This window comes from Protopterus annectens, chromosome 3.part1 (assembly GCF_019279795.1).
Source record: "Protopterus annectens isolate FY-2018-M chromosome 3.part1, PAN1.0, whole genome shotgun sequence".
Lineage (NCBI taxonomy): Eukaryota > Metazoa > Chordata > Ceratodontiformes > Protopteridae > Protopterus > Protopterus annectens.
The window spans coordinates 1,034,217,113-1,034,240,537 of record NC_056732.1 but is presented as its reverse complement, the minus strand read 5'-3'; the positions used below and the strand labels follow the sequence as shown (position 1 = coordinate 1,034,240,537).

General features: G+C 39.2%; 1 protein-coding gene across 2 annotated transcripts in view; it reads right to left on the bottom strand.

Moving 5' to 3' along the window:
• Positions 1 to 22,994, bottom strand: part of PTPN2 (protein tyrosine phosphatase non-receptor type 2) — a 2,647,405-nt gene extending 2,624,411 nt beyond the window's left edge. For both annotated transcript variants that reach the window (XM_044067190.1, XM_044067189.1), the window contains exon 1: positions 22,838 to 22,994. In XM_044067190.1, coding sequence (XP_043923125.1) covers positions 22,838 to 22,894 — 57 coding nt within the window. In that variant the 5' untranslated portion in view covers positions 22,895 to 22,994. The remainder of the gene's footprint in view (positions 1 to 22,837) is intronic.
• Between the last annotated feature and the right edge of the window lie 431 nt (positions 22,995 to 23,425).

Sequence of the window (23,425 nt, the reverse complement as noted above, 5' to 3'; positions counted from 1 at the left end):
AATGGGACAAGTCACCTCACAAACTATGAACAGCATCATGTTATACAACACCTAATCTATTAGATAAGGAGCATTTCTTTAACCTCAACAGCTGTTTAAAATGCCAATCAATATACAGGAAGTAACACATAATACACAGTAGTATCGGCACTTTTTTTCTTTCGGCTGCTCCCGTTAAGGGTTGCCACAGCAGATAATCCGTTTCCATTTCTTCCTGCCCTCTGCATCTTGCTCTGTCACACCAACCACCTGCATGTCCTCTCTCACCACATCCATAAACCCCATATTAGGCCTTCCTCTTTTTCTCTTACCTGGCAGTTCCATCCTTAGCATCCTTCTCCCAATATACCCAGCATCCCTCCTCAGCACATGTCCAAACCAACACTCTCTCTCCTCTCTGACCGTCTCCAAACCATCCAACCTGACCCTCTATTATATGGATTCTTAATCCTGTTCATCCTTGTCACACCCAATGGAACTTTGTAACATCTTTAAACTCTACCATCTCCAGCTCTGACTCCTGGCTGTTTGTCAATTCCACCAACCCATATAACATAGCTGGTCTCACTAGCATCTTGTAGACTTTTCCTTTCACTTTTACTGGTACCAGTCGGTCACAAAACCCTCCTGACACTCCTCTCCACCCTGCCTGTACCATCTTCTTCACCTCTCTTCTACACTCGCCATTACTCTGAACTGCTGATCCCAAGTATTTAAACTCATCTACTTTCACCAACTCTACTTCCTGCATCCTCATCATTCCTCTATCACCCCCCTCATTCACAAACACACACATATTCTGGCTTAGCTCTGTTGATCTTCATTCCTCTCTAGAGCGCATCTCCACCTCTCCAGGGTCTCCTCAACCTGTTCCCTACTCTCACTACAGATCACAATATCATCCGCAAACATCATAGTCCACAGGGACTCCTGTCTGATCTCATCTGTCAACCTGTCCATCACCACTGCAAATACGAAAGGGCTTGGAGCTGATCCTTGATGTAATCCCACTTCCACCTTGAAAGCATCCGTCACTCCTACACAGACCTCATACATCACTCCTACCACAGACCTCACCATAGTGGCAATACCCTCGTACATATCCTGTAAAACTCTTACGTAGTTCTCTGCCACTCCCAACTTTCATCATACAATACCACAACTCCTCCCTAGGCACCCTGTCATATGCTTTTCTCCATGTCCACAAATACAAAATGCAATTCCTTCTGACCTTCTCTACACGTCTCCATTAACACACTCAGAGCAAACATCACATCTGTAGTGCTCTTTCCTGGCATGAAACCGAAGTGCTGCTCAATAATCATCACCTCCCTTCTTAACCTAGCTTCCACTGCTCTTTCCCATTACTACAGCTCTGCACATCACCCTTACTCTTAAAAATATGTACCAAAACACTCCACTCCTTAGGCATCCTCTCACTTTCCAAGATTTCACTAAACAGTCTGGTTAAAAACTGCACTGCCATCTCTCCTAAACACCTCCATGCTTCCACAGGTATGTCATCCGGACCAGCAGCCTATGCATTCTTCATCTTCTACATAGAGGTACTTACTTCCTCCTTGTTAATCCGTTGCACTTCCCAATTCACTATCCCCACATCAACCAACCTTCTCGCGCTCTCCATTCATCAGCCCCTCAAACTACTCTTTCCATCTGCTCAACAAAGTCTCCTCGCTTGCGAGTACATTTCCCTCATTATCCCTCAACACCCTTACCTGCTGCACATTTTTCCCAGCTCGTTCCCTCTGTCTATGTAGCCAATCGTTACAGGTCCTTTTCTCCCTCAAGTGTCCAGCCTTTCATAAAACTCTCCATACTCCTTATCCTTTGCCACCTCTCTTCACCATATGCCTCATCTCCTTAAACTCCAGTCTACTTTCATCTCTCTGACAATCTCACTTCTTCACCAACCTCTTTCTCTGTATACTCTCCTGTACTTCCCAGTTCCATCACCAGGTCTACCTTCCTACACTACTACTTAATAAGTACTTTTTTTATGCATTACACACACGATGGTCATGCGTTACAAATTAGCATTACACTTCTCTCATTTCTTACTATTAATTTCCCTCGCTTGCTTTCCTCAATTACATTTACCTAACAATATTTTCTCCTGTTTTCAATCCTATATCTACAGTGTCCTTTCCACTGCATACTCTTCTTAATCTCCATTTTCCTTTTCTTTACTTTAGTCCTACAGTCAACTCATCCTGTAACATAAAAAGATAAATAAAATAAACAGATACTTGGGACTGTGATTTGTAATTTTCTGAAAAGTGTCATTGTACACTGCCTTATTCTCAATATAAACCTTCTTTATGTAGTACTTTTGGGGAGTTTTTCCTCCTCAAGTCCCCTCTGAAAATAAAACTGGGTTAACAAAACAAACACATACATTGTACCTACACTTGAAAAACACTGTGGCGTACCTTGAAGCAACCAAACAATGTTTACCTGTTCACATGGAAACTCAAGAAACTATGCATTAAGAAAGTATGGAAGTTTGTTGTACTACTATGCAGCTGTCTTGGGTTTGATTCCCACAGCTTCCATTTGCCTACTGAGTGAGTCTCAGCACATCACTTAACCAGACATCGCTCCTGGGACACCCAAGTAAAAGCACTGTGTGTCTAGTGGGCCTACATGGTTAACAAAGAGATATACAAGTATTTTGTAAAATAATAAAATAAAGCACCATGAAAACTCCCAACTGTCGAGTACAAACAGTTTAACATAGCCAAGAACTTCAACTTGAGAGTGAAGCTCAAGAGGTGAATCTTGGTATCCATGTCAAAAACACACAATAATCCATTTGTAGTGCATGTAGATTTAATTTATCTGCTTCTTGCATAAAACAAATAAACACTGTCTTGCGTTGGTAAAGCGGTGCAGAAATGGTGGACGTTCTTGCACATTCCCTCTTCATAATTTCTCCAAGACTTTTGGATTTCTAATACCATTACAAGAATGGATCCCATTACTAAGTTAAAGTATGACTGAAGTTCATGATATTCGTATAGTTTCAGTCTTTGATTTATCCAAAAGTGCTCTTTGTAGCACTCGCAATGTGCACAGAACAAACTCCTTTTGGGATTCATACAGAGTTTCATGCATCGGTAACATGTCTAAATATGATTGTAAATTCTTTACAAGACCCACTGCTCCTACTACTACTACTACTACTACTACAACTAGAACTGACTGGGTATCTTTCTACATTCCCCTTGCTTCTGCCTGCAAATCCTGGCAGTTTATGACTGTCTCTCTGTACGCAAGACATTAAATCACTGGGTGTAGCAGTTTCAATGATCAATGCTACCTTTGTTTTCTTTTCATAGACTACTATATCTGGTTTTCTCCACTCTGAAATGCAGGTAATGAGTGAACCCATGTGATATAAACATGTTCTATAATATTTTGTGGCTCACGTTTCCAATGCTTCTCCGTTACTTTAACTATTATAACATTTGCACAATCCCGAATGCAACCATCTTACCACATTATTAAGCCTTTCAGTATACAGGCCGCCTGACATTAGTGCATCACAACCAGCACAAGATGTGCGACGGTTTACAATTCTGTTTTACAAAACCTACATTTGTCTGGTTTCTCCAACATGTTCAATGGACTTTGTAAATCAACGCGTAGGCAGTCCACTGTCCTGGGCTGCCAATGTTAATCTTTTGTCTTTTGGTTTAAATTCACCTCTCCTTAACCATTCTAAGATTAGATTCGGAGGCACAAGGTTGTTCCAAGAGTTTTCTGTATTTAGAAATACATTTATGCACTTTCCACATTCCATGTCTTCTCATCTGAGCCTTCATTTTTATATTCCCTCTCTTGTTTTTTTTTGGCACATTCAGTTGCTGCCGGATTTTTATTTACTTCTAGCTTGATTTCTATTTCCACTTGACACGAATATGCTTCTGCTAAACTAAGTAGGGAAAGTCATCTTACACTTGTTCTCATATTTTAATATGTTCACTATGTTTGGATCTTGTGAGGTTAGCAGACATGTACAGATCTGCAGCAGGACTGCATACTTGTAATAAATTTCAAGGAGGCCATTAGCTCCTTGAAAACAGAGGATATACAACTTTGATGAGCATGAAGCATTTTTCTGCTTTTTCCTGCCCAACTGATCTGGTAGCTTTTGGGACCAGTCAAATCACCCAAAAACTGTAAGTTAGAACTTGTTCCTATATATCAGGTCTGTTTTCAGTATTAAATTTTAAACTTCTAAAATATTCCTAAGTTTTATGCGCATTTGTTTAGATTTTACTGTCGATCCTTTAACATCCATCTATCCACAACCCCCCCCCTTTAAATAAATATATATATATATATATATAAAAAAAACAATGTGGTCAGGGTGTCACTTCCAACAGTGACAATCGTCTATGGCCATGGTTTACAATTCACAAATTATACACTCACTCTTACCCAAATATTTATAAACACTTCCTCTTGCTCAAGTTCTTCTATAGCACATTCCTATCCCATACGGATACTTTCTTGGTGCTGCAGTTATCCTGCTTTAAAGGTTGCTTTCGCACATTTAATAAGACCAAATGACATTCACTAATTATTTGAGAAAGTTTTGACCACTTGCAAATCTGCTTTCAAATCCTTATCTGACAAACTATACAGTTTTAAATCATCCACAAAAAAAAAAAAAAAAAAAAAAAAAAAAATTACACGTTCTTGTTTTCTAGGAGCCAAACTGTAGCTACGACCTTTTAAGTAAACAGCTTAATGGGTTAAAAGCAAGACAAAAGAGCAGCTATGACAAAGAGTCATCCTGGAATCCCCCCCCCCTTTTGGATTTTTATCCCTGGGATAATGTGCCCTTTTTCATGGCTTGGCTGAAAAAGGTTTTCCCTCTGTTTCATGGTCACTGTGATGTAACCAATCAATGAGGGTGTATCTTATACATTTGTAAGCTCCCTTATCCATGAATGTGGGTTGCTGTCAAATGTTATTCTGTAATCTATCCATGCCACACTTTAGATTCTTCCTAATTTTACAATTCTCCATTAGGACTTTAACAACAAATGATCTTTTGCTCCATACAACTTTTTTGTTGCCCTTTTACTTCTGTTGCCATGATTTTTTCTAAATTACTATAAACTGTCTGCATCAATCCCAGTATACAGTTTATACATCTTTGGAAGGCAAATTTTGGGTCTACAGTTTTTAGGATATCTTGCAGGTTCACTCTTAAGGAGTATCATTTTTGCTCTTGTTAATCAGGTTGGCATGTTCGGGGATCGCATAAAAATAGTTCTTAATCATGGCTAAATCTTAAATGTAAAGATGTCAATACTTTAGCCAAAAGTTAGGTACTGCATCTGTACCCTGGGGTTTTCCAATTAGGAGCTTTTCTTAATTTTGTTTCAATTTCTATGGTCATTACTTTCATATCTTGTACATTTAAAATTCTTATTCTTCCTTTTACTTCTATCCATTCAGCATCTTTGTTATGTTCCACAGGCTCTTTAGATACATTTTGGAGAAATGTCTGTTTTTTTTTTGTGGCGTTTCTTTTTTATTTTGTGGCGTTTCCCAATTCTCTATAAAACTTTTTGGGTCAGCAATAAATTGCTTAGGTTGTCCTTTTCCTTTAAATTTACCTACACATCTTCACAAGTTTTTCTGTCTGTGCCAATATCTTTAGTTTACTATTTGCAATAGTGTACTACAGATCCAGGTCTGTTCGGATACTGCACATAGCTTTTATCACGCCTGTCTGAGCATTTTTGTTGATCTGTTCCCCTCTTTTGTACACTTAACAGCGACATTTCTTGTCTTAATTGCTTAATAGTTTTCTCTATTTGATACTTCCATGATGGCATTTGATTTCTCTCCTTCCTATCCCTTACTGCACTGTGTTTTGGTGGCAAGCATTCATCTGTTACTAATTTAACTCTACAATAATACATCTTATTTCTGTTATATCGCATGAATTTCTATGAACAATATTGATTAGTGTTCACTTGTTTTAGCAAACTTCTAACATTTTTGGATCTTATTGCCTTTATGTTGTCTATTTCTTTTATTGATCTTAATACATCCGTCCATCTCTATTAAGTCAAGCAACTCCTCCCCTAGATCATTTTCTAAATTAAGGGCATATTCTTTGTTTTGCATTTCCTGTGGGCATTTTACAGAAAATTCCAGAACATCTTGTTCCATATTCACTTCACTGTCATCCTGCATCATCTGTTGCTCTTTCATATGGGAACTCATTGGCTTATCACTCCACAACATTAACTGCAACAAAGTTGCCACGGTTTCCTGTTCTTTCCCTTGTTGTGCAACTCCAGCTAAATTTTTGTTTGGTTCCCCACTGAAGGCCCCAAAGTATCTTCATATCGCAACTGATCAAATGCTTCCCACTCCACTAGTTTCTCTTTAATCTGGGGATTTGTTATTTTAGCATGCTGTAATACTATCAAGAGTTAGATTTTCTACACTAAATTTCTAACTTCACAGGTAATCCATAACTTCAGTTTTGATTTATTTAAACTTCTACATTACTAATCCTCTTTTCTACTTTCACCCTTTATGTTTTGTATTGTAAACCTTCCCATATCCTGATGCTTTTGTCTGTATTCCACTTAAAATATCTTTGGTGCTACTTTTTTGTATTGATAAGTTTTTATTTCCATACCATAAATATTGCACCACATTAAATTTATTTTTACCCCATCTCCACATTTCTTTTTCAGATGTCTCCAACACCTCTTCCTCCTTACTTGGGGGGCTCATTGTTCCATCATGATGGGACACAACCTGTGTTAGACTTTCTACATTAAATCCTTCACTTTGCAGGTATTCCATGCCTTCGGCTTCTACTTTTTAACTTCTACTTTACTAATCTTCTGTTTTATGTTCCAACTTTGTGATCTTTTTTTTTTGTATTATGAAATTTTCCATGTCTGGGTGCCTTGCCCATATTTCTCTTCAAATATCTTTGGATCTGCTGTTTTGTATTGACTAATTTGGATTTCTCTTCTGCATAAATGCTGCACCATATCAGACCTCTCTCTTCCCCATGCCCATTTCTTTTGTTATACCTTTCAAAAATTTCTGTATTTTATTCTTTATATAGACCAAGAAACATTGGACCATTTGGAAAAAGAAATGCCAGAGGAAGTGCAAAAATATGTTTTTCATGAATCTGTTACACTAATTAAAACAAATTTCCATTTGAAGCTTTTAGTATTTTTTTCTTATAATTTCCCTCCTGAATCTTTTTGTGCATATTCTGTCCAGAAATTCTGGACTTTTTGTGTAATATTAACAACACACTCTTTTTTTTTTATCTTCAATAATCCATTCTGTCATCTTAATGGCCATTTTCTGACCTGTCAGATTTTGTGAACTACAACTTCCTTCTACAACAGGTAGGCCATCCTTCCCCAGAGCATGGCCTAACTCCACTGTAGGAATTTCAGTGTCTTGAGGATTCGACACGGTCATTTTTTTCATTCCTTGCACTAGTCCGTCTGCCAGGATTGGAGACTTTATAATATATAATATATATATATATATATATATATATATATATATATATATATATATATATATATATATATCTCTCAACACATGTGACTTGTGCACCCAACTGTTCTTTATTTTTTTTAACTGACTTCATCCACTGACACAGACTGCATGTGTCATAGTGTCTTTGTGAGATGTTGTTGTGATTTTGTAAAACAGGGGTCCAACTCATGAAGGTGATCACCAAGACTTGAGAACGAATTTAGTTCCAGCAATGCTACTCTGCTTTGGTTGCTGATTTTTATCATCTCTCTACTCGGACCCCATGTCATCCCTCTATTCAGACCAAAGACCGCTTGTAATGTAGTAGTCAGCAAAAAAGAAACGGGAGTCAGAACTAAGCTGTTTCATGTCCCACTGCTGCTGCTTACTGGCTGACACTATCAGCTTTAATGCCAGACCTGAGGTTAACAGCACCTTATAAGCATTACTAAAGGTTTGAGTCTCACACTAGTGTAGTATTGAAGCAGGATGTAACGTAACTGTATATGGAGTGTAAGTGTGGCACTCCATGCACTACACGATTATGGATGCTGGAAATATAAGAATTACTAGTTAAATAAAACTAGTGCGAAAGAGAAGCGCCCATATTCATTTTACCAACTGCAAGAAGAAACCTCACTGCTGTCTACAGAATGAAAAGCTTGAAATGGGATGTCAATGATAAAAAACACCTCCCATTCTAACCAAAACCATACGCCTGACAAATGTGAAGAAGCAAAAGAAATAAAAAGGCTTAGTATGGTAACCATGGAAAAATCCATGCTGGCACTCAGATATAAAACTGCTCTCTTGTAGGAAGGACACCCAAATGTAAAATCTTTTCAAATCTCTTGAAAAGAAATACTCACTAATTAGCAGGCTCAAAACACAAACCCCTCTTCTACATGGAAGTAGCTCACCAATAACAGAAAATTAAAAACATTGAGTTAAACAAACCTGAAGATGTAAACATTCAAAACACACAGTACCAATATTAATTCCACCAAAACCACATGCTACTGTAAGAGTACAGTTTAAGACAGTTTTTCCTAAACTTCCTTCCAATCAAAGAAATCTATGCAAAATTTCCCCATCTTTACTGACAACAGAAGCATACACTTAAGAAATACTATAGCAAGTCTGTAAAAAAACTAAGAGATATCTGTTAACTTACAACTGTGCATGCATGCAATCTTTAGTGCATGATATACATCTCACACACACATCTTTTGTAGTTTAACCAATCACTGAATACACAAAGAACACAAATATCCTGGCCTAACCGTAAATTATTACTCAGATAATTAACCTTAGAGTAATACAAGTTCCACTTGGCTCCTTGTTAACCGAAAGAAATGAAATAACTTAACATGAAAGATCACCTGTAACACTGTCTTTTCAACTTAGTCTGATCTAGCATTGATTTATCAATGGTATTTCTGGCCAATTACATATATCAGCTTTCCAATTAATAACTTACAAATCACGTTGAGAATGTTACACGTTTTGGACATTTTATTTTACAAGGGAAATGGACAATTTTATGGGAAACGCCCGACTTAGCTAGGATGTCTGAATTAGTAGAAAAATGGTTCTTACAGCACTGTCTCCTCCTTAACCTCAAAAAGGCAAAATTATTGCGCTTTACTCCCACATAAAAGTCCATAGATTCATAGATTAGTACTAAGCTAACTGCCCTTGTGAGCCATTTTAAGCCTAGCCAATTATCCCTTGTGAGACTCAAACCCTGCACCTTGTGCTTGCAAGGCAAACACCTTAACCATTAGGCCACCCTCCCAATCCTTGACTTCATTATCAAATCTAATAACGGCACTGTCATATCTCCTGACACTACCACTAAACTCTTAGAGAGAGTAACAATAGATCACAACCTTAACTACGATACTCATATCAACACCACAATAAAATCAGTTAACAGAAAACTAGGCTCCCCCTACAAGATTAAACCCTTTCGTATTCCCACAGCTAGAACTACTATTGCCCACACCCACCTTATCTCAACTCTCCTCTATGCCTCTCTTATATACACTAATCTATCTAAAAGCAACCTCAAACTGGCAACCTTCTACAATAACATTGCCAGCTTTGCAACTGGCTCCCCCTTTTAGAACCCACCACTGCCAAAATCTAAAGCAACTTGGTTGGCTGGAGCTGCATAATCAAATTCAATTCCACCAACTTATTATTGCCCAAGACCCTTTATCATCCAAGCAATACACCAATACTCACGAGACTAATCACCCCATATAAAAATCTTACAAACCTACGCTCAGCAAATAAACTACTGGTATCCAGACAAAAACCCAACAGTAAAGCAGGGGACTCACTTTTCTCTAACATTGCGGGAAAAATCTGGAACCTACTTCCTGGTGAATTCACATCTCTTTCTTCAACTCCTCTATTCAAAAAGAAACTCACAATATACTTTACAACTGACTAGCTATGTCCATGTACCAACCCAGACTAAGAATCCTCTTCCAGTTATCATAGGTTCTCGCACAAAATACTACTTACTTGATTGCTACTCTAAGTCCATCACCTTCCTACACCTCTGTTAACTGATCAGTTATCTAACTTGAGACTGTATAAAATCTATTCTTCTTAGGAACTATTACAGATTAGGATGATCATACCCAGCTAAGACTTTATGAATGTGTCACTGCCTTATAAAGGATGTGTCCCTGCCTTGTAAATAATTATTTGTTCTTCTGTGATGTATAGCCAACTTGGATTTTGGAATATCTCACACCCTTCTAAATATTTTCTTTTCTTCTATTATTGTTTGGTCAAAAGAAAAAAAAAAAGTTAGTTATCTCTCAGGATTATTATGTTACCATGTAAAACACCTGTTTTGTCGGATAAGTGAACTGTATCCGTTGTTGCAACTATCTGCTTTTTTTTTGTGGAGCTTTTCTCCCCAGGCCTCTACTGAAAATGGACATACATCCAGTTAGACTAGCCCGGTCAACAAAATGTTTATAATATGAAAAAAGAAGTTATGTCTTACCATAATGTTCCAGCTGTGTTGTAGATCTTTGTTCATTCATTACCATTAGGACCTCGGTTCCGTCCTCAGAACCGATACGGCCGTTTCCAAGCTCGCGCCAGCCAAAAACTCTCAGCCAAGACCTACCCATAATGCCCCTTTCCTAGTTACTGCACATCGAGTTTGCCCGCCCTTGGATAATAAATGTAGTAATAGAAAAAAAAATAGTAGGAGGCTCTGGCTGAGCAAATACCCTAACCACGAGTTCCTAAAGTCCACCAGGAGTCCAGGCAGGGGGAAGGAGGGCAGGAAGTAATGAATGAACAAAGATCTAGAACACAGATGGAACGTTATGGTAAGACAATTATCTGATGTTGTAAATCTTTGTTTATTCATTACCATTAAGACAGAGTCCCCAGCTACTTGAGTCCTGGGTGGCCCTAAGGAAGGATATTCCTGAGCACCATAGAACCAAAAGATGCTTGTCCTCTGGAGGCCAAATCCAATTTGTAATGAGATACAAAGATAGGAGGTCTTGCCCAAGTGGCTGCTGTGCAGACATCATCTGTAGAGGCTCTGGAATGAAATGCTATAGAAGTAGCCAGATATCTGGTAGAATGAGCCTTTATTCTGGAAGGTAAGGACAGCTTATTCTGTTGGCAGATAAAGATAATGATGTTTCTAAGCCAGGAGGATAAAGTCACTTTGGAAACAGGGTTACCCAATCTGGGCCCTGCAAAGGCCACAAACAATTGCTCTGTTTTCCTGAAAGATTTAGTCCTGTCCAAATAACAGCGAAGCTGCCGATGCACATCAAGGGTGTGCAAAATGTACTTCCCCTGTCAGAATGCTACGGGAAGAAAACCGGCAGGTCAATAGATTGGTTAATGGAAAAGCCAGAAATGACCTTGGGCAAGAAAGAAGGGTCAGTACAAAGGGACACCCTATCCATGTGGAAGATCAAGTAAGGACTCTTGACACTCGAAGCCTGCAGTTCAGATACTCTTCCCACTGAGGTAAGTGCTACTAGAAGCAAGGTTTTCCATAAGAAAAAAAATTGCAAATCACATGAATCAAAAGGCGAACCTGTGAGAGACTGAAGTACCAAAGTCAAGTCCCAGGGTTCAAAGGGAGGCTTGACATGTAATATTCCTTTCAAAAAGGTCTTGCATAGGTGGTGTGACATAACTGAAGAATTATCAAGAGGATTATGAAAATTGGCAATAGCTGCTAAATGTACAGTGATCGAAGCTGAGGCTCCTGCATGCAAAACAGTAGTCAGGTATTGTAGGATCTTTTGAATAGGCATAGAGAAAGGGTCTAAGTTCTGATCTATGACCCAAATAGAAAACCTAGTCCATTTACTAGAAAAAACTTTCCTAGTGGAAGGTTTGTGTGAAGCCAGAAGAATTTCACAAACAGGAGATGGGGTGTCAAGCAGCCTGGCAATCATTGGAAGTGAAGGAACCAAACTGTGAGCTTGAGACTGTGCAGGCTCAGATGAATCAGTCCCAGAGGATGAGATAACAGGTCTTGGGAATGATCCAGGATCCACGGACTGTGAATCAGATGAGGCCATAGGGAAGACCCGGTGGCCAATCGTGTATTAGAGTGTCCCTCGGTGGCTCCCCCTGGGGGGGGGGGGGTCAGTGCAAAGTAGCTTCTGCATTTCTAGTTTAGGGGGGAGCAACCAGGTCGTACCAAGGCTTGCCCCAGCATTGGAAGATCCAATCCACTGTTACAGGGTTGAGGGACCACTCGTGAGGCATCAGGATGTTCCTGCTAAGATTGTCCACAATAAGGTTGGAACTCCCAGGAATGTGTTGCGGTTAGAAGCTATCGCCCAGTGCCAAATCCTCATGACTTCCCAACACAGAGGGCAAGACATGGTTCTGTCTTGCTTGTTGATATACCAGACGACTGAAGTGCAATGGTCCCCGAGGGTAGGGATGCATGGAACGCTTGCAATGCTAGGAGAACTGCCCTCAGTTCCAGGACATTTATGTGCAAATTGGCCTCCATGGGGACCAGGTGCCTTGGACAGTCTTTCCCTGGAAATGCTACCCCCCCCCCCAACAGGGAAGCGTTTGTGGTCACCGTGGCTGGGGAAGACAGAACGGTCGACACCAAAGATTCATTTGTGGGTTCATCCACCATAAAAATTTTCCTTGCAAAAGTTTGAAAGACGTAACATGTGGTCGAGTGGGTAAATTAGCAACAACCATTGTGAGGAAAGGAGCCACTGTTCTCATGTGCAGTCTCGCCAGTGGTACTAACGTAATGGCAGCCGCCATGGAACCCTAGGAGTTGCAGTACAAGACATGATGGTACATAGGTCTGAGAAGAAGGTCTTGGATTTGGTGGGTTATGTTCGAAAACCTGTGGGGGGGGGGGGCTTGACAGGATGCAGTGTCGAAGACCGCTCCAATGAATTCCAGTTTCTTCATTGGAGACATTGAGATTTGTCCTTGTTGATTGTAATCCCCAAGTGGAGAGCGAGACCTTGAGTGTAAGAAGATTACTGGTCTGAGCGGTAAGGAGCCAATAGTCTAGATAGGGAAACACCTGAAATCCTTGTAGTCGAAGATGAGCTACCAGAACTGCCATACATTTGGTGAACACTCAAGGGGCTGCCGAGAGACCAAATGGCAGTGCCCTGAACTGGTAGCGATTGGCTCCCAGCCGGGAGCGGTGATCCATCTTTATGTGGTAGTACGAATCCTGGAAGGTCTACAGAGCACATCCAGTTATCCCTCCCTAGGAATGGAAAAATGGACTGTATCATGACTATCCGGAAATTTTGAAGTTTGATAAATTTGTTCAATAGGCCGAGATCCAGAATTGGTCTCCAGTCCCCTGTCTTTTTTGGCATTAAAAAGAACCTAGAGTAAAACCTGGATCCTGTCTGGTCTGGTGGTACTGGTTGGATGACTCTTTTCCTTAGCAGCTTTTCTATTTCTAAGGCTGTTAATTCCCTCTGACTGGGTGGTACATCAGGGATGGATATTATTCTCTGCACCCAAACATCAGTAGTAATAAGATGTCAGGCTGGTAGATGCAGAGATAAACGACCCCCCACTGCTTCCAGAGGAAAGCAATTGGGCAACTGCTCAGGAGCGCTGGTAGGGTCTGCCGGAGAAAGACTCTCTAGCATCCTGATTACGCGGACCCCCTTTACCCCAAAATGGATGCCTTCCATACGAGTTGCCCCCTCTGCACCAAGGGGGAGGGTTGTTCATCACGAGGGTCACAAAAAAGTCCTTGGGATTTCTTGAACAACATTTTTTTCTCCCTTCTGGTTCCTGGAGTAGGACCTCTGGGGGTTCCGTCTTTCTCACTACATACAAGTGTTGTGTACTTTGGGTCCAAAAAGTGCAGATTCACCGAAAGGTGCATTGACGAAGGAAGATTTAAAGGGGTCTGCGAAGTCACAACCGCATCCAAGCATTACGTCTCATGACAATGCATGATGCGGCAGCTCAAGCTGCCCCCTCGGTGAAGATAACAAACACATTGAGGAGTTCGAGATGATTCAAGGGTAGCTATCTGCGAGGTGACAGTATCACACACCTCATCAGATAATACCCCACCAAAGAGGGAGACATTTCGGCAATTAGGTCTCTTTGGAGGAGAGGAAAGTGTGCCCGATAGAACAGCAAATGTCGCTGAAGCATAGGTCCATTTCCCTAGTCTGTCCATAGTCCTGGACTCTGGAGGATGGACGGTGGAACTATCTTCTGCCAGTTCCCTCTTGGTGGCCGTCGCCACGACCATAGAATCAACTGTGAACTGCTAGGACCAGTGGGGCTGGTCTTCAGGTGTACATAAACTTTTTTGTCTGGCCTAAGGACAGGTTCGATGTTGTCCAGGGCCTTCCAGGCACACTGCACAATGATTTTAACAAGGTCATCTGCCAGTGGACTCACCCAGGAAGTAGATGGCCGGGCACAGAAGGCCTGCAGGAACACAGATTCCTCAGAAGAAGGGTTATAGGACTGCCAATCTCCCCGCTGCTTGAGGATTTCGAGAATGTCTCCGAATGAAAGGTCGTCTGGGGAAGACCATGGGGACCCTTCCCCCTCATCACAATCAGCGTCTTCAGTGATAGATTCCTTCAGTGAATCAAGGTGCTTCCTCTTGCACTGTTTCTTCCAAGGTGGCTCCCCAGTGGTATCTTCTGAGGACTCCGGAGAAGGAGTTCCCTTCAAAGAGGGTTCCTTGGGACTCCTGTGCCCGAGATCCTGAAATAGAGGGTTGGGAGAGGTGCATGCTGGAGGGGGGGGGTTCTGATACTGATGTCATTGGTAAGTCCACCTGAGCAGGGATGGGAGTCCGGAACTGGTCACACCTCACCGTGAGGAGCCCACCTCCAGGTCCAAGCACTGCTTCGGGAGAGCATCAGTTTCACCGAAGCCGATGCAGCAAGGGTGGACAGTGCACACAAGGAAAACAATGCTGTTGGAACAGAGACAGTATGCACCGGAGTGGAAGTATCTTGTCCTTGGCAGGTATTAGAGTTTTGGAGCCGAAGAAACTGTCGGCACCGTGGCTGGGGATGGTACCGAAGCAGGTACAGTCATCTGAGCCAACGTCGGATCCAAGGACGGCACCGAAGTCAGTGGTGCCGAGGTTGGGACCAAAATAGGGGTATACATCATGGATGGCACCGAGGGAGATGACACAGAGCCTGATGCCGAAGAGGTTTGCGCTGAGGGCGCCAGCGAAGCATGGAGCCGACTCGGTTCCATAACTGACGGAGATGCGGGACTGAGTGACTCCATTTTTCCTTATTTTTTTGGAGGGGGTGAGACCTCTGACCCAGATAGAGCCTCTGAAAAAGGTGTCTTGAGTAATCCGTTTTTCCTTATGTTTTTTGGTCTTTGGAGGGGGTGAGCCCTCTCACCCAGATAGAGCCTCTGAAAACGGTGTTTTTTTTTAAAGTTTATTTTTACGTTCTGCTAGTGTACAATTATTAAAACAAGCACAAATGTCACAGTCAGCTTTAATATGATCCATGTCCAAACAGTAGACACAACAACCATGTGTATCTGAGTTAGGTATCTTACGTCCACACTTGTCACACTGTTTAAATCCCAACTTAGCTTTGTCTGACATAGTAAGGTAACAAGGCTATCCTATAGAAAAATTAAGGGAGAAAATACCAACGAGGTTATTTAAAAAAAAAAAAAAAAAAACCTACTAGTAAAACGGAAAGGCCTGTCAAAGACAGGAGGGAGGGACAATACCAATAAAGGTAAAAAATTAAATTACTAATGTTAATAAACCAACTGTGCAGGATCCACCCAGGCGTTTGTACGAACCATATCAGGCAAAGTCCTTCTGATAGAGCACAATACACGAGCCAAAGAGAAGCCCTTAAAAGTACTAAAAAGCACTTAAAAGCACTAAGAAATTCTTCAAGTGTTCACTCAAATGTCTTTTCAGACCACAAGTTCTTTCAAACAGTTCCTTCCAATAAATCCAATTGCGCAGTAAACAATAGCTTTTATTCACTCAAGTAAAAGTGGTAAGCGCTTTCGCTACGTAGCTTTTTAAAACCATAATGAATCCATTCACAAAGCTCGTATATAAAACCTGCCTGACTTTCTAGCGTTACTTGGGAAGCATAGTAGTCTGTGTAAATTCTGTTTATTTTTATATACAAACAGAGGATGTTCACCCACTAGCTCCTTAATACCAGGATCAGTAGTTAAAATATCCCAGTGTCTACTAAACACAGCTTTAATTATTTTTATATCTTGAGTATAAAATAAAGCCACTTTCTGTTGCTTGCCTTCATTTTCACTCTCTACTTTGTGTTGATCTATATAAAAACTCCTACCTCAATCTGAAAAATAAGCATAATTTAACACCAAGACAGTTTAAAGCAGGAGTCGAGGAATGACAGAAATATATCTATTAGACCGGCAGATAAAGGTGGCCCTATAGTTATAATGGATAGGGGAATATATAATGAGAGTATGTTTGAGATGTTGAATGACATAAACCATTATAAATTGATGCCTATAATTAAAGCTCAAGAGCACATTTTAAAAGTACATAATGTTTTGGATCAGTTATATGAGAAAGAAATGATTTATTTAAATATGTATCACTTTATTTACTGACACCAACTATTCCAGTGATCCAAGGGCTACCTAAAGTACATAAAGATTCATTTACCCCCCCCTATGAGACCAATTGTCTCAGGCCAAGAGTGGGTCACAGAACCTTTATCAGTGTTTATTGAGAAGATGCTGAGGCCTATAGTGAGCACAAATGTTTTCACATTGCGAGATTCTAAACAGTTTCTATTAGACTTTTATGCTGAGATGATGAACTTACAGGATTTTGATTTAATTACTATGGTAACCATGGATGTTAACTCATTATTTACAAGTATACCTAATGAAGTAGGAATTAGTATTGGAACTTACTTGGATAGACATTCTGATTTCCCAGTGCATCGTAGAGATCTTATCTGTTTATTTCTTCAATTGGTTTTGGAAAAAAATGTTTTTTTGTTTGAAGAACGCTTGTACTTACAAAAGGATGGCGTGGCTATGGGCACTTGTGCCAATAGCTACGCCAACCTAGTAATGGCATTGTGGGAAGAAAAAAAACTTTTTCATTCTGAAATGTTTCAAAGGTTAGTCTGTTTTTACAGACAATTTGTAGATGATTTGTTTTTTCTTTGGAATGGTTCAGCTGAAGATTTAAATAGATTTCATGGAGAAATGAATTTGTCCACTTCATTTTTAAAATTTACCATGGTCAGCTCTAAGGACAATATAGCTTTCTTAGACGTGTCTATACAGCGTTTAGAAAATGGGAATTTTAATACTGGGGTGCATAGGAAAAATTGTTATAAAAATACATTGTTATATAGAAATAGTATGCACCCACAACATATTTTCACCAATATTATTAAAGGACAAGCCATTAGAGCTTCTAGGTTGAACCCCCTACAGAGTAACTATGAGGCTGAGTTAAAAATTTTGAATGGAAGGCTGTTAGCACGTAATTATAAACATACAGAAGTCAAGGAATGTTTTTCGGAGGTGTACCAAGAAAGGGAAAATAAAGCATGTCCTTATTTTTCAGATAGAGGTAGGAGTTTTTTATATAGATCAACACAAAGTAGAGAGTGAAAATGAAGGCAAGCAACAGAAAGTGGCTTTATTACTCAATATATAAAAATAATTAAAGCTGTGTTTAGTAGACACTGGGATATTTTAACTACTGATCCTGGTATTAAGGAGCTAGTGGGTGAACATCCTCAGTTTGTATATAAAAATAAACAGAATTTACACAGACTACTATGCTTCCCAAGTAACGCTAGAAAAAGTCAGGCAGGTTTTAATGGAACCACACCATGTGGTAAATGCAACTTTTGTGTATACATTAGTACTGATAATTTGTTTGTACATCCCCTTACTTCTAAGGTTTATACTTTTAATGTTACTGGGTCTTGTAATTCAGAACATCTATTGTATTTGGCCACCTGCATGGAATGCAGTGCGTTCTATGTGGGTAAAACAGACAAAGTTAAAAAATAGAATAAGGGAACATGTTTATCAAATTAGAATTAAGTCTGAGGTTAATGCACTCTCGAAACATGTTCTTAAGGAGGGGCCTACACATTCTTTTAAGTTTATGATCATGCAAACCAACATACCTAATCAAATAGGGGGAGATGTACATAATCGTACTGAACAAATAGAAACAGGCTGGATAATTAGATTACAGGCACATATCCCCCTGGACTCAATGAAAAAAATCCCTTAAAACCTACTTTAAAAGGGAGGGGTATTAAATATTAATTATTAAATATTGAATAGATTTTTAGTACATGTTTTTAACAATTCATATATATTTTTTAATATAAAGTTTATTATTGTATATTATTGTATACTATATCTTAATTCATATGTATGATATATGTTTTAAAAATATACATTGCTTTTAGAATTGTAGTAAGCATATGTAGTTTATTTGAAGAGTATTTCAGGCTTTTAAGGTACTTGAAATTTGAATATTCCTTTAAAAACTGAGGTTAAGCTAATTGATTTATTGTTTTATTGTCTAATTAAATGTAATAAGGAGGTGCTTATACACACATACATATATATGTATATATATATATATATATATATATATATATATATATATATATATATATATATATACACACACACACACGAGCTTTGTGAATGGATTCATTATGGGGTTTGAAAAAGCTACATAGCGAAAGCGCTTACCACTTTTACTTGAGTCAATAAAAGCTATTGTTTACTACGCAATTGGATTTATTGGAAGGAACTGTTTGAAAGAACTTGTGGTCTGAAAAGACATTTGAGTGAACACTTGGAAGAATTTCTTAGTGCTTTTAAGTGCTTTTTAGTACTTTTAAGGGCTTCTCTTTGGCTCGTGTATTGTGCTGTATCAGAAGGACTTTGCCTGATATGGTTCGTGCAAACGCCTGGGTGGATCCTGCACAGTTGGTTTATTAACAATACTATTTTATGTGCTCCTTTTTCATACTGTGCAGGTACCTTTGTTTGCTAGTGGTACTTATTATTATTTATCTAAAAGGAAAAGGGTAGGAAATAGGCTTAGGTTATAGGCGACAGTGAGAAAAGGCGAACTTGACTAAAAATTAAATCATTTTGAAGAGAACCGGTCTTAAAATTAACAATTTTCTACTTAGCTTTGAGAGAGATGGCTAGCACGTCTGACTAGGAACATGGCAAACGAGATCTGGAGTAACTAGGAGAGGGGCATTATGGGTAGGTCTTAACTGAGAGTTTTTGGCTGTCACGAGCTTAGAAACAGCCGTATTGGTTCAGAAGACGGAATAGAGGTATTAATGGTAATGAATAAACAAAGATTTACAACATCAGATCAAGATATTAATCAGTACAGAACGCTGAACACAAATGATCGATTACAGTCTCAGAATGGGGGAAAATGTAATGCATAGAACAATGTTTAAGTACAGTAAGAAAAAAAAAGCTAAGTGTAATTGTCACAGAATATTAAAAAATTATACAAAATTACATAAAAGACAGCCAAAGCAATAACTTAGTGAACTATGTATGCATACAGAGAACAGAAGAAGGAATTGGCTGGCATTAAAATGAAGACAAAAAGATGGTGAAGTTAGGTAATGTGGCTATGCAAAGAGCATGGACATTTAAAACATTTTGGATTATGAGCCTTTATGGGTTCATAGGTAAATACTAGGCAAACTTCCCTGAAGGGCCATTTTAAGCCTAGCCATCTATAAAGGAAAGACCTTTACCATTATGCCAAACCCACTCAGGGGGAGTTAGCTCATTCAATTTGAAATTAAGTTTTGGTAAGAGTGTTAAAAAATGATTTGGAATTACTCTGTGAGGGTAATATTTTTTTTAAAGCTTAAGAATCATCGACCCAGGGACTTGAACCAACAATCCCTAGCTCCAGCAGCTGGTACCTTACCATTATGCCATTGGGCCCTTTGACTGCGTATGGAATTTGGTTAAAATAATATTTATTCCTAAAGTCTTGGAACTAGTACCAAGAAAGAAAAAAATCACTTCTGTGCATAGGGGTTTGGGCATTGTAGGTGCCGAGTGGCCTTGAATTCTGAGATTAGAGGATGTGTTAGTTGATGTTGTGAACACAATGCAAGATCAGTTGTTTGACAGGAAGCCATTTTGCTTTTTATAATGCTTTGCAATGGTGGTGGCGTTTTGGGGTCAGTGTGACAGATTTTACTGGCAAATGTTTAACTGCATGTGAAGTTCCATTTTGAAGCATCCATATTTCAATAACAGCTGCTGTAAATGTTGTACTACTAATGTGGGTCAAAACCCCCAGGTGATCAAAGCCATGGTAAGAGTGTGTGCTGGCACTCAAAGATGCTGGATTTTGCTGTTTGTGTGTGTGCGTGCATGAATCAAATCCATCATTCTACAGTAAATGGTTAAATTAAAAGACCACCTGCAGGCATGAAGGTTGAAAGAAGCATGACTGTTTCCATACACAACCTAACATTAGCTTCATTTGATAAGGGCATGCATGTGTTTGAGAATAACAAAGTATATCACGAGGCCAGTATTTACACAACTTTCACTGTAAATACTGAATTTCCTTTCAGAAGAGACATTCCACTAGGACAGAATGCTAATGTTAGTGCATACAATGTCTTACAAGCACAATGAAGAGACAAACTACGTTTTGGCATTCAACATATTATTTCGTTATAACGTCACAGTACAATTGCCTTTAACATCTTCAACAGATCATTTATGTAACCACGTGCTGCAGTCCGCGTGGTCATTTCAGCTAGACACCCCTGCCTTTACTTAACATAATCATGTTTTATTATTAGACTTTCATAGTAATAATTGTAATGTCACATGCTTGAGTGTGGAAGTCCTCATCTCACCCTTGTGGTGTGCTGATGCCTTGATATTGGGGGTTGGCATAATGATCAAGGTGTTTAAGCACAAGGTACAGGATTTAATTCTCATTTCTAGTCAGGGTGTAGTTATTGGCTAGATGTGTATTAATCTGCAGACTAACTGCCTAGAATTAGCTCTATGAACCTTGGCATGCACATTTGAATATACGTATTTTAGGATGCCCCAGACTCCCAATTTCTTTTGTCCCCGATTCTCTTTTCTGGGGGTTAACAGACCCGGATCAAAGGGCAGTCTGTAGGCAGGGTGCAAGAAACTTGTGGTATTAAAGCACACAAAGTTTTTAAATATATTAAACAGTTAGTAGGGATGGAAAAGAGTTACGATGTAGCAAGTTGGCTATTTGTTTCAATGTACTTTAACAGAAAAACAACTCTAGATTTCTGTTCTAGACTTTTTCGGCCACTTCACAGTATGCCTTTAGTTTAACTGTCCTTTAAGTTTTACCTATTTGTTTCTAATAAACTGTATACAGTTATGCTCACTACACTGCTGGCCTGAAGCACAGCTATTTCACGCTCTCAAACCTACAGCTAATTTTAGAATTCTTGCGGATATGTACCTAACCCTAAATGCTTCTTTAATATTTTTAGTTTTTTTAGGCCTGGATAATACTTATTTGTGCATTTTCTCCTGTTCTAAGAAAAGGCGTACTGTATTTACGTATCAATTCCTAGTTCACGTGGTTAAATTTTCGCCTGCAGGGTTCAAGTGGTATGATAGCAATTACGTTCAGTTTTCACTTCTGAAAACATCAACAAACAAAATGGACGTAATCAGTTATGGACTATACAAATAACTGCAACTGAAAAACACAAATTCGTGTCAAGTCTTTACTTTTGTGGACGTGTAGACAAACTCGTTCAACTCGACACTAAAGCTCAGACTTGTTGCTGCACACGGTTAATGATGCATACAAGAATACGTGTACAAAAAAGGTTTTACTACAAACTGTTCTGGTGTGACGTCATGTAAACATACGCTCCAGAGGCAGAGTAATAGACCAAACACTATACTTTTTAATGCAGTAAAAAAAAATCCTACATAATACGGACTACCTAGCTAATACTCAATCCCCGATTACAATAGAACTACTTATTTAGATTATCTCTTCCTTAAAGTACGTTTCATATTTTGTCTCATTTTCTTAAACCCGTTTCATTAAGCAGTTGAGTAACACTTGCAGCGCCCTATAGTTAACCAGGCGAAACTTAAATTCATATCACAGGATTTATAAGCCGGAACAACTTTTACATTACACTCATAAATAATTACTTTTACCAAGAACAATCGTTATGTATCACTTCCGAATGTACCACCAGACAGTGTGCAGATTGGCATTATGACACGCAATATAATATTTAAAATAGCTACATAAACTACTACGTGCTTACACAGTGACATTATAGAACACTTGCACACCAATTTGATATGCCTGATATCAGTTAGCCCCTTCCCAAAACAGCACAATATATGTAAACTTGAAACTTCAAAACGAAGCAAACAATCTCTATGATTTTCCTTCTTGAGTGCAGCACATTCTCATATGAAAACGTACGTCGTCAAAACAGGTGCTACAGCTGTACTGCCAGTAAGCTCCAGGTAGTTTCACTACGCAAGCGCATTTCATTACCAGTACTCTCTAAACGATATATTAAAAAAATCCCTTCGTACGCACGCGCAATGTGCGCGCACCTGGAGAAGAAAACGGCCTCAGAAGACAGAACTTCCGTACAGAAAAAGAAAAGTGCAGAGATAACTAAGTCTTAAGGAATTCGTAATACATACATACCGTATAGATATCAAACCACGCTCCCTCAGAATCAATTTTCTTAAACTCCTTTTCCATGTTCACAGTGATGCCTGTGCGGACGTAGCAACGTTGTTTATATCCCAGTCTCTACATATCCTCTCGCTGGAAGGAGCGGTGATTCAAACAGCGTCCCTGCGTAAAGGGGGGGGGGGGGGGGTAGAGAATAAGACTGAGAACTGCGCATGCGTAGTGTGTTAAAGTTTATGTTTCGGCGAATAGTTATCGCTTCGAAATGTGTATGTTTCGTGAATCATATGTGGTTATGCGTACCTCTTAAGTATTATGGTTTACGCATAGTGCTATGATTTTTGCATCTCCGATATAGCATTGCTCCTCATAAAGCCAGTCATGCTTATGTATACATATTGTATTAAATAAATAAACTAAGCCTACACAAAGACTACCCTACCAGTGAGTGTATATAATATACTTAGTTAAATAACTTCTATTGAGAAAAATAAGAAACGGTTCCTCTTTCTGACTATCTGTTGCGATTTTAAAGGACAATTCTATGATTTTTATACTTGGAGCTGAGAAGTGTACATCATAGCTGTTAACCTTCTATCC